Source organism: Melopsittacus undulatus, chromosome 5 (assembly GCF_012275295.1).
Source record: "Melopsittacus undulatus isolate bMelUnd1 chromosome 5, bMelUnd1.mat.Z, whole genome shotgun sequence".
NCBI classification, from domain to species: domain Eukaryota; kingdom Metazoa; phylum Chordata; class Aves; order Psittaciformes; family Psittaculidae; genus Melopsittacus; species Melopsittacus undulatus.
The window spans coordinates 35,073,565-35,085,439 of NC_047531.1; the positions used below are offsets into that span (position 1 = coordinate 35,073,565).

At 49.7% G+C, this 11,875-nt stretch overlaps 2 protein-coding genes across 3 annotated transcripts in view; one reads left to right on the forward strand and one right to left on the reverse strand.

The window, feature by feature from the left end:
• DMTF1 (cyclin D binding myb like transcription factor 1) overlaps positions 1-3,110 on the forward strand; it is a 29,935-nt gene extending 26,825 nt beyond the window's left edge. For both annotated transcript variants that reach the window (XM_034062993.1, XM_005143347.4), the window contains exons 16-17: positions 1,143-1,290; positions 2,089-3,110. In XM_034062993.1, the coding sequence (XP_033918884.1) occupies positions 1,143-1,290; positions 2,089-2,198 (258 nt within the window). In that variant the 3' untranslated portion in view covers positions 2,199-3,110. The remainder of the gene's footprint in view (positions 1-1,142; positions 1,291-2,088) is intronic.
• Positions 3,111-3,493: 383 nt separating this feature from the next.
• On the reverse strand, positions 3,494-11,363 carry TMEM243 (transmembrane protein 243). Its single transcript, XM_005143346.3, has 4 exons — positions 11,224-11,363; positions 6,070-6,120; positions 5,165-5,269; positions 3,494-3,966 (listed from the first exon to the last, which is right to left on the reverse strand). Exons 1-4 carry the CDS (start codon positions 11,299-11,301, stop codon positions 3,844-3,846), a joined length of 357 nt encoding a protein of 118 aa, XP_005143403.1. The 5' UTR covers positions 11,302-11,363; the 3' UTR covers positions 3,494-3,843.
• Between the last annotated feature and the right edge of the window lie 512 nt (positions 11,364-11,875).

Consider the following 11,875-nt stretch of genomic DNA (forward strand, 5'->3'; position numbering starts at 1 on the left):
GTGCACATCAGAACCAAGTTGAGTGCACTGAGCTGCAGCACAGGTAGTCAGTTCCTCTTCAGCAGCACTGGGGAAGGGGTTTTTAGGCAGGTGCCTTTATAAAAATACTGTGAAGCTATGCAGGGGAACAAGTTTTCCTAAAGGAAAACCTGTGAGATGGAGGAACTGAAGGATTTTCTTGCACAGAGAGGGCTGTAACCTCTCCCAAACGTTTCCTGCTCCCTCTGAAGAGAGTGGTAAGTCCAGGTACCTCCCATTCTGCCAGCAACATTTGCTAGTATTCTACATCAGTGATTCATAGAATTATAGAATGGTTGGAGTTGGAAGGGACCTTAAAGATCATAAACCTTAAGCATGTCACGCACAAGAACTGGAATCCAAACACCTGTGCTTATTCTGGCAGTACTGTCTAGGATGTCTTCACGGCATTTGCAGAACCAGGATTATGATGGAGTGTGGTGTGGCAGTGAGTAAGCCAGATGTATTATTGCCATTGCAGTACTATAAGAGCCCAGGAAGAGGCAGCAGGAGCAGTTATGACAGGACTGGAAGAGACCAGGGATATTGACAACTTGTACCTGGAAAGATTCAGCGTGTTAACAATTTTTCTGTGTCATGAAGTTCAGCTAAAAAAGTTTGGAGCCAACCTGCAGTCAGCAAGTGAGGGCAGGGAAGAGACAGCGATTAAAATGGGTCTTTTGAGTTCCATGTTCAGTAGTTAAAATGTAGAAGTTGTGAAACTAAATACTAAGTTCAGATAAAGCTATTGCATTCATGGAGCTGGTAAGTACTATGAAGGTATGCTTCAACATCTCAGAACATCTAGGCAGCAATTAGTGGAGAAGCTTACTTATTCCTCTTTGTACACAAAACATTTGACTTTGACATTTTATCATCACCTTGCAGTCTCTCCTGCCCTCATGCTGCTCACAAGTTAGAATTCTTCTCATCTTGTTTTAGATACCTGTACTAGGATGAAACATGCTCTATAAATGCTGAGGCAAACTGATATTTCAATTTAATGAGATAGAATTCATGCAGGGAGTCTATTGCTTACTATGGTGTGTGGCTGAGCAAGGCAGGTTTTTCTGTTCATGCTACCAAGGGTATACTCTCACATCCTATTCTTTTGTGTTGTGCAGGATCTGGGTTCTCCAACGATAGAAGAACAAGTTGATCAGCCTACAATAGATGATGAGACTGTGCTTATTGTTCCTTCTTCCCATGGTTTTATCCAGACAACGGATGATATAGACAGTGAATCAGTCTTGCCCCTGACAACTCTAACAGGTACGACAATTCCTTTCAGATGGGTGATGCCAGAGGTAGGATTCATAAATGGCATTTGAGAGTTCCTGTAAACATTTTCTAGATCCTTGCTTTCTCCTAAGTAGTTTTCCATATCATTGCTATGAAACTAAGCAAGTTGGTTACCCAGCTGGTAGCAGCAGAAGTGGAAGAAAGTCCCACTTAACCTTGTGGGAAAAGCACTGGAATAGCAGCTGCTTCATCTGCTGCTGAACTGTTTCCATCACCCTTGAGCCTTGAAACTTGAAATTAGTATATACAGGCTAATAAGTAACTCCTTCTTTCGTGTGCATTTCTTCATGCCTGGTGCTTGAATGAAACTTAGTTCTTATTTGAGAGGAAACCAGAGGCATCAGAAATGCACTTGATGCCTCTCATGGTGAGGGGCTGGGCTCTCTGGGTGGGTGTTTGCACAGCACTCGGCTTCTGCCACGCTTCCCAGTGCCAAGAGTCATCTAAGGCTTGGAAGCAGTACAAATACATTCTCCCACTGCTGCACCTAACAAATACTGCTTTCCAGAGGAGGGATCTCCTTGCGGAGCCGTCAGAGGGTCAGCAGTAGGCCTGATACAGTAGTCACAGATAGCATCAGATATGACACTGGTTGCATCTGTATTAGTCATACCTTACCTTGATACTGGAAACTGAGAACTGCCCAGTGTGAGCAATATTGCTTAAAGTTGTTTAAAATTCCAGATGGCAGTTCTGTCTCTTAAGTGTATTTTACATCTTGTTATAATGGCACAGTAAGTAGTTCTGATGTACTATGTCTCTTGACAGATCCTATCCTGCAGCATCACGGAGATGGGTCCCACATCATTGGCTCATCACTGGGCAGTCCTGACTCAGAAGATTCAAAGGATGTTGAAGATTTAGTGAGTTGTCACTGAGAGGCAGAAATGGTGTCCATTTTCTATTGATCATGTTTGCATCGTGAAATCAGTTACAACCCTGTGCCACATTTCCAAAGAAAGGAGTCAGTCTGTATCCTTAAACAGAAACTTCCAGTGTGAAATGACTACAGTGCACTTTCTCTGCTCAGGCTGGTTACCTCCTCTGCAAAGGGTCACAGTGCAGTCAGCTGAAGCCTGATGTACTGCATTTCAGCCAGGGTGTCTCAGTGTTCTAAAGAACTTCTTTTGCAGTGCTCACTGGTAGCATCCATGTGGTCAGTTCGGATCTGATGCATTACTGATGTGCTTGGACTGCACATCTAGAAAACTGGACACAAGTCAAAGATCATGGACTGCAGCCTCTTAGTGCTGCAGCAAGGATTAGTTTGCACATGTTTCATGAAGAATGGGTGAGGATTTCTGCACTTATTGACTCTTGTGATACATGGAGTAAGAGACTGTTACATTTCAGGAAGAAATATATTCCATCAAAGACTTCAGGGAGCATGGGCAGCATCATGAAGAAAAATGGTCTGTATTCCCATCTCACCTGGATCAGTGCGCCTACGGCTTAGGAAGAAGACACGGAAGCTTATGGGACTTGCCAGGTCTGCCTGTTCCTGAGGAGCCCGTTGCTGGCAACGGGCAGAGCTCAGAAAGACCACTTGTGAAAAATCTCTTTCTTCTTTGCTTTTAATTTTCGTCCATCACTACAGCAAGCTCAATCAAAAGGGAAGGACTGTGGGAAAGGGAAGCTAGTGGCACCCACCAGCTCCCCCCACAAGCTTGTAACTCCTTTGAAGGTTGTAGTGAGTAGGCTGGAACAGTTTCTCTCTCACTGTTTACATGACACTGCCAGCCACCTCTCCAGAGGTGATTTATGCAGCAAGTTAGTGGATGGGGGGTGGTGTCAGGGTGGCAAAGTATTGGAGAAACAGCTCTGTGAGGAGCTGGGCATAGGGCCCCAAGGCAGAGGAAGCCAAGTAATTCAAGGTTTGAAACGGACACTAGGCTGAGCAGCAGCCTTTTAGCGAGGGAATCGAAAGAAAAAGCTACAGAAGCTAAAGACTCCTGTATAAATTATTTTATTTATTTCTGTAATTAGCTCTTCATAATCCAAAGTGGGTCTTTTTTTTCAGTCTGTGGTTTTGTTAACGTGAGAAAAAATAAGCTGTAGTTTCAAATGGTTGCCTAGGGAACAGAAATAACTGTATATTCAGTTTCAACACAATAAAGAGTATTTGTCTTACGGAACTGTAAGATGCCATTTATTTGTACTGATACAGATCCTCTGCAATGCTGCAGTTTGTACAGTCATAAAAAATGCAGGGGGTTTTGTTTTTCTAAAATGAAAAAGCTTGTGCCATTCTGAACCATCAGCACAACTGGAATGTTCATCAAGCGCAACAGGAGCTCTTCAAAAGAAAGCAGAATGTCACGGTTTACGGCAACAGTTCTCCCCACCAAGAGGGACATTACATATACATTTACATGAAAATCATGTACTGATTTATCCTTGCACAACCCACTTCTTGCCTCTCAGGCTGATCGTCCTTGCTTCAACATCTCGAGCGGAGCTGAGAGCCGAGCTAAAAGCGGTCTGACACAGCCTCAGCATCACTGCTGGGGCTTCCAATGTCTGTCATTTACCCACTTCATGGAAGTACAGGTTGGCACATATACATAACATGACAATAGAAAACAATATATAGTATATCAGGTTCCTGAATTTAGGTTCCAGGTCTCCTTGTCGATACCAGTAGATCTAGAAGAGAGGAGGAGTCTGTATTACTTTAAAGGCCAGGTACTCCTGAGGAAATCTTCTGTGGTAACTGAACTGGCAACTCTCTTAAGAGACATTTCTTTGCCTTTAAAACAACTGAGCTCCACCTGCCTAGAGAGGACCAGGTGTAGAATACAGCTATTTTTCTTAACAATTAATTGAAGAAATACCACCTGTTTTCTTAGCATGCTTGAGGAACACATAAACAAGGATTTGGCAAGGTGTTTCTCCCCCAGACAGGCTCTTTGCAAAACCAGGGTGCCAGGTTAGCTATGAAAACATGGGTTGTGTTGTCAGCTCTGTTGTGAGGGGGGCAGGTTGGGTTTTTTTAAACACTCAAAACCGGCTACACCCTGGTGGATAAGGACAAACATCAGGTTTTGCACTGCACTGTCTTATCTTGGGCAGAGGCATGCCTACCATGAACCAGAACCCAGCACTGACCAAGCACCACAGAGCAACTTCCCAGCTTATCCAGCAATAATGGGCAGAGGCTCAGGACTGTGACTGCTCCAGGTTACAGCAGGGTGAGGAGAATGCTCCAAATGTGAAAGCTACAGCAGCGGAAGGAGCCATTAATGTTCCTGCCCATGGCAGGGGGGCTGAAGTACATCTTTGAAGGTCCCTTCCAACCCAAACTGTTCTGTGAACTCTGGCCTACCAGTTCCCTTTGCCAGCTCTTAGGATCAACTCTCTTGGGATGCCGCAGCTGCTGAGCAGAGGAACTTCTACTGCCCTTATGAAACGCCACCATCTGTAGGTTCCTACCACTGCAACTCATGCCCTGTACCTGATTTCTGCAAGTGCCTGGCTGGCCCCACCACTTCAAGTGTTTTGCTCCACCCCGGGATTCTGCAGCATAATCCACCTTTGTTCCCAATCCACTGCTCTGCTCCCTGGCTTCCTACTTCATGTCCCCACTGGCAGCTACAGATAGCACTGTGACAGAGGTGACAAGTCTTGCATCACTGCTGCTCTGCAGAAGTTGGCTTAGTCCACACGTTTACTCTGCACTCAATGCAAAACTGTTACCACCCTTTCATTGTCAGCTTGTTTTATGGAGGCAGAAAGGCTTTCTAGGAGAGTGTGTAAAAAGTGTCACCACATTGAGCAGATCTTACTCAGATCCATCCTCGCTCACCAACTCCAAAGCTCACACAGCCAACGTGGTGGTACTCACAAGTATGCCAGCAGAGATGCAACACAAGGAGATGCAGAAAGCAAGAAATACATTCACAGGCTTTGGAGGTAGTTGCGGGAAGACAAAAGCACTGATTAGCGTGACCTGTGTGGAGGCAAACACATGAAGACTCAGTGAGGATGCTGGTGTACCACAGGGCTCCCATCCTCACCTCCCTCCCTGCTCTTTAACTCCCACCCATGAAGAGCTGGAAGGGGATGCAAAACTCTGGAGGTAAATCACTTTTCACAACTGCAGACTTCAGAGTGGTGGAAATTAACACGGAAAGCTTTGGTTTGCTACTCTGGCTTGTTGCTGGATACATCCTCCAAGCACCCAGCAGGCACAGGGGTGTACATTGCCCATGCAGAAGCATCCCTTAGCAAAGCTTTCCATTGGCACCCTGGCTCTCAAAACGATGCTGCCACCATGGACCACGGAACTGGTGCTCTCTGGTCACAATGGCCCTGGGTTTGTCTTTAAAGCTTGGGGAAAGCAGAGCTCAGGAGAGTGACAAGTTGGAAAAACTTCTATAAGCCATAAATAGAGGGCAATAAATTACAAGTAGAAGGAAGTAAAGAGAAGTAAACATGTTCTGCTGGGTCACAAGCACTTTGTCACCTTGCCCAGCCTCACATCCAGCTGGGGAAGGACAATCTGCCTGTGGACCTGGGGCTTTTTATTGTACAGACAGATCTTGAAACATGGCTTGAAGTAAGGTACTGTCCTTCTCCTGTTATCAAAGAGTTTCAAAACACAGATGTGCCTCAAAGGGACAGCCTGGGCCCCAGACTACAGTCTGTTGGGTTGGTGAAGTGTCACCACCCGTTTTGGGGAGGAACTGTGGGTTTTAGCCCATCCCCTATGGGAGGCACAAAACAAAGGATGGGATGGGGGATACTCACAACAAGCAGCAAGGACGTTAAGCCACCAACAACTAGATTGATGATTCTGTCCTGAAGAGAAAAGAAGATGGTTACACTTGTCGTGCCAAAACCCCCCACATAGAACAGACTAGTAACAACCACACTGAGAGCACAGCATCAGCCAGGACCCATGTGAAACCCAGCATACCCAGCAGCACCATCAAGGCTCCCTGCTCAGCTATGCCATGCATGAGGGTTTCCCTCCCTCTGAATTCATGGAGCTCAGGGAGATTGTAGGGATCAAGTCCTTGTGCAGCAGGTTTGCTCACTGGCAACTGGATTCTTTGCTGCATCCAAATAATTACAGTTATGCAAATCCTTCTTAAGAAGTGGGAATGGACAGATGGAGGTTGCCAAGAAAGCTTGTTTTAGCCTCAGAACTAATAGCTTGATATTGTCTGAGGTGGGAATTATTGGGCTGTGGCAAGGAGGTAGAGTGTTCCCTGCACCTCAAACATCCCCCCCAACACCACCAGACCTGAACACACCTCCGGGGGCCCTGCTAGGATGGACACATATTCCCCCCTGCTTCTTTATGTGGTTCCCCAGGAGCATAAAACACTTGGTTGGAAAGAGACAACCTTTTGGGAAGAGGAATCCCCCAGTGTCAGCATCACGATCCCACCCCAGATGGCATCAGGACTGGCAGTGACACTGGGCTGTGTGAGTGCTCAGGGCAGTACCCCATAGTGATGCATTCACTGGAGTTAGAAGTGCCTTGATGCAAGAGGAGAACATTCCCACCCCTGCTGGGATACCTCCTCCTCCCTTTCTTCTTGGTGTTGCTCGGAGGATAAACATCTACGGCCAAAGTCAAACTGGGTTACATGCAGTCAGGTGTAACACCCCAAATAAAATACTAGAAAAGCAGCTACAGCAGAAAAGATGCGCAGAGAATAAACCCCCAGAACTTCACTTCATTATACTGAGATTGTATCTTTTGTTATATCATTAGTTGGGTATGGTTAAAGGAAAGGGAGAGAAGAGTTCAAGCAGTGACAGCATCTTGCCCAGTCAGCAGGCAGGGCAACCCAGGTTTCCCTCCTCCTGGTCCTGCATCCATATTCACTCTTAGCACTGCATTTTTGGAAGAAGAGTTGTAGAAGCCCCAGGTCATGAAGTATCACATGGCAGGAGGAGAAAGCAGAGAGCAAAGAGGAGGATGCAGAGAGCAGAGATGCTCTTGCAGACCTGACCTGAGGCTCAGTGGAGCTCAGGTACCAGAGCCTGCGGTTCAGTGACAGGCAGATGCTGTGTTCATCTCCAAAGTAAAGGGCCACAGCCAACAGCAGACCCTTTAAAACCTCTTCTGTTACACCCCAGCATAAAACCAGCCCATTTGTGCTCCTACAGCCCCAAGCCATGGGGGCACAGTGATGTCTGCAGCAGTGACTCCATCACCAGCATTCCCTGCACAAGGTCCTCACCAGCTAGGCACAAACACCTTTTCCTCATCAGTATCTCCACAGACATGGCTGGCAACAGCACAACAGCCCCGTGGAGCCATGGACAAGGTACCCATCACCCCAAAAACAAGCTAACAGAAATAAACCCAGGCGAATGCAAGCACCCTACCTCCATGGGAGCAAGTCACGACAGCTCAGCTGAGCTCCTCCACCTGAACTGAAATACATTTATAGAATCATAGAATCAACTGGGCCGGAAAAGACCTTTGAGATCCTCAAACACCCCAGGGCTGCCAAAGCCGCCACTAAATCATGTCACTAAATCTAGATGTGGAGGGGTCGTTACCCCCAAAACCAACTCTGCTGTCAGTAGAGGACAGTGGGTTTGCTCTGCAGATCCAGCTGAGCCCAACAAGGCGGCTTTATGGAGGGGGACCAGAGTTTGCATTCTGGCTCAGCACCTCAAGGGACATGAGGGCAGCAGGAGGTGAGCAGCTGGGTCTCTTCTCCCTTTGTACCATGGGGTTTGAACAGCAGAGGAAGGGGCAGGAAAGCCAAGGAGCCACCTGCAGAGCAGCAGTGGGTCACCATCCCATACGGCTAAGCCAGTGAGCACAGCCACAACCAGCTCTCCATAGAGGGATGGACACATGGTCACATACCTATGGACAGGATACACCACCAGACACTCAGCCATGATTAAGTTTCTCCTAATTAACTACAGACTCGGATGGTGGCAATTTTAATATGTGGAGAAATCACCCTGTTTACCGTGAAAGAGACTGGTCTGACAAGAGAAAATGAGGGGTTTGGACCCAGAGCACTTCTTTCTGCCTATTTTATGCAGTGTTCAATGAGAGCATTCCCCCAGCACAGCAGCCCCTTATCTCACACCACTGAATGACGGATGCCCTCAGGGGCAACCAGTCCCTGCAGGTCAGAGCATCCCCTTCCCCATGCTTACACCTGCGGTCACTACAATGTTCCACCAGCAGAAGAAGGTATTTCAGGCTCCAAGGATTAGAGCTGCTGATCCTGAAATCCCAGGCTTGGCAGAGCGGCCAGTGGCTGTATTCCTCAGTGCCCACTGACACTTCAGCCCCAGGCAGCTTAGCACAGCAAAAAGGTTAAAAATACACAAGCAGAGGCCAAGGCGGCTAAAGGGATTGGGGATAATGGAGCCTTTCACCTCCATGCCGTGTCCGACAGCCCCGGCAGACACTTGTGGGTAGCAGGAAGAGGCTGTGAGGAGGTGGATGTCCTCCCATCCAGAGAGGGTTTGTTCTCCATCACTTGTATTATGGTAGCTGCTATAGTGCAGCATGCACAGGAGAAGTGAGGATGCAGGTCACACATGGACGCTGATTCCTGATCCAGCCCTGCAGCTGATGGGGGTCCCAGTTCAGCTGGGACAAAGCTGTTCCCCACAGGCAATGAATTCCAGCATTGCACAAGCTGCATTTCGACACAGGAGGGTTTCTGCCTCTCCTCCTGCTCCCGGGAGGGTGTTGCAGCAGCTGGAGGCACCAGGCTTGTCCCGGGGCAGAGATTCCCTCCAACTGCCTCTGGGAAAGGGAGGCAGGCCAGGAAGCATCCTTGCAAAGCAGGAGGGCACAAGCCAGGATCCTCTGGGATCTGGGTCATGGTTGCAACAGGAAAACTGAGGGTGTATCCGCACCACTGTGCCCGCTGTACAGGCTTTGACAGAGCAACAGCTTTGCTCTTCACCCCATTCCAGCTCAGCACCTTCCATCCTCCAGGTTAGTGTCCTGCGGGCACTGTTCCCATGGGAAACAAGCCCCTGGCAGAAGCCTGATGAAGGGCGCAGGCTGGTTCTGGAGGGCAGGTACCTGGTGGCATCTCTGCGGGCATGATGGAAAAGCCATTTTTATGCCTTACATCAGCAAGTGCAGATGGGCAGCAGCAATCCCAGCCATAGGGAACACCGTGATCCCGTGCCAAATTACATGGAAGAGCAGACAGCGTATGTTCCCTGTGCAAAGAGCTGTGCTCGGAACCAAGCTGCTGTGCCCTCAAAGGCTCCTCATTCCCATCTCGAGCTGCTCAGCCTCTTCCCATTGCTTTCTGCATCCAACCCACAGCAATTAACACCTACCCACCTACATTTACACGCTCCCATCAGAGGAGCCCAAGCAACTCCTGCTTCCAAGTCCTTTCCTAAGAAGTCCTGCATCTGCAACGCTCCATCTCTGCCACCTTACGCTGCTTGTGCCTTTGCTTTGCATCACCTCATACCCGCTCACTGCCATTGCTGCATCCCTTGTAACCACAGCTGAATCCACCCATCAGCACCACACTGCTGCTACTCTCCTGCATCTCACCGGACTCCTTCAGTACCAGCTTGTCCCCACTACCTCAGCAGCTGGCATGGGAGGGTCAAGCAGCCGGACCATGGCAAGGGAAGGAAGCCAGTGCTGCTGTACAGCTCCCACTGCAGCCCCGAAGCCACCAGCACGGACATCAGGAGGACATAGGGTGTGACAAACAAGGCATCCCCATGTCCAAATGCCAGCCAGGGGGCAAGACCCCTGCTTTGGGTGCCTGGGGCACACACACTGCCCCTGCCCATCCCTGTGGCATCATGGCCAGCCCAAGCAGAGGGTCCTGGTGTGCCAGCACCAGCCATCGCCTGCAGGGACCCATAAGCAGAGCCGGGCATGGGCAGACCCCCTTCTCCCAGCAGATCTGCTCCTGCTTCACAGCAAAGTTCAGCGTTGCCATTCCTGAGACAGAACATTTCCAGCTCTGGACATCACCAGCATCCATCTCTAACCAAGGGAGTCTGGGATGAAACCACTCCAGCCAGCACAGCGAGCCCATGTCCACTGGACACGGGAATGGCCACCACTGAACCTATGCGATGAGCTCCAAAAGCAGCCGCAGGAAGGGCTGACACGCAGTATATCAGATCCCCACTGCAGCCTAGGATCTGGAATTTACATCCCATGTTTATTACTTACTTTGTGAGCTGACAGAGACAGGGATCAGGGATCAAAGGCCTGACCTGGGCTGGAGAGTTTTGGGTCTGCTGCTGGAACCCCTGCCCAGCTCCAATGGCACATCCCGGTCCCTGAAGTCCCCATCCCTGGAAACTTCCCCAAATCGCTGACCAAGAACCAGCCCCCACAACCCCAGCACAGGGAGCTGCTCCAGGCAAAGGTCCTCTTAGCACCAGCACCCCCCATCAGGGCGATCCCCACTCCACTGATCCCCTCAGATGTCCTGCCTGTCCTCCCATCCCACACCATTCCTGCTTCACCCCCAAATTCAGCTGGAATCACTGTACTTGTATTTTTACTAAACATCAGCATTGTAGCAGCAGTTCCAAGTACTTGGAAAACCCAAAGAGCCCCCATCCCATCCAAGCAATGTCCCCAGACCCAGGCACACACAACCGAGGATGCTGCAGCCCCCAGCCCTGCTCCTCACCAGGGCTGTAGGGGGGAGGTTTGGAAAGGGACATCCGCAGGGGACCATGGGTTGGGATCCATGGGCTCTGTTTGGGAGTCCCAGAGCTCTAACGGGGGGGCCGGGGCTGCATTGGAGGGTCCCGGGGCTCTCTTTGGGGGTCCCGGGGCTCTATTGGAGTGTTCCAGGGATCTATTTGGAGGTCCCGGGGCTCTACTGGAGGTGCCGGGGCTGTGTTTGGGGGTCCCGGGTCTGTGCTGCGGTCCCGCCGTGCCCGCGCTCGCCGCTCGCCGCTCACCCTGGCCGAGGTCTCCCCGAAGAGCGGGCGGTTGCTGGGCCCGTCCGTGCCGTACCCGCGGCCGGCGAACCCCTCCATGGCGCCGGGGCGAGGGTCGCTCCCTCATGCTGCGCCTCAACGCCCTCCGCGCGCACCCGCGCCGCTCCGCGCGTCCCCGCTGCGCGCACGGACACGCCCCTGACCCGCGTATGGACACGCCCCCCCCACGCGCCACAGGGAGGGGAAAGGGGGGGAGAGCTGCGGGGGCGGGGAGAGCGGGGTTTATGTGCGGTCACGTGGAGCTATCCGCGGGAACTCCGGCCTTGGGGACTGGGATGGACTGGGATGTAATGGGATGTAATGGGATGTAATGGGATGGGGTGTAATGGGATGGGGCGTAATGGGATGGGGCGTAACTCAGCAGAGCAGTGTAATTTAAGCGAATCTCACCATCGGGGATGATACTCGGGGAAATGAAGTTTTATTTTATTCTGTTCTGGTTTATTGTATTCTATTCTATTTTGTTTTATCTTGTTCTACTTTATTTTTTTCTATTTTATTTTCCTCTCCTATTTAATTCTATTTTACTCTATTCAATTCGTATTTCTCCCTTTTTCGTGTGTTTTTTTAAATTTAAAATAAAAATTAATACATTTTTTATTTTAGCTTGGTT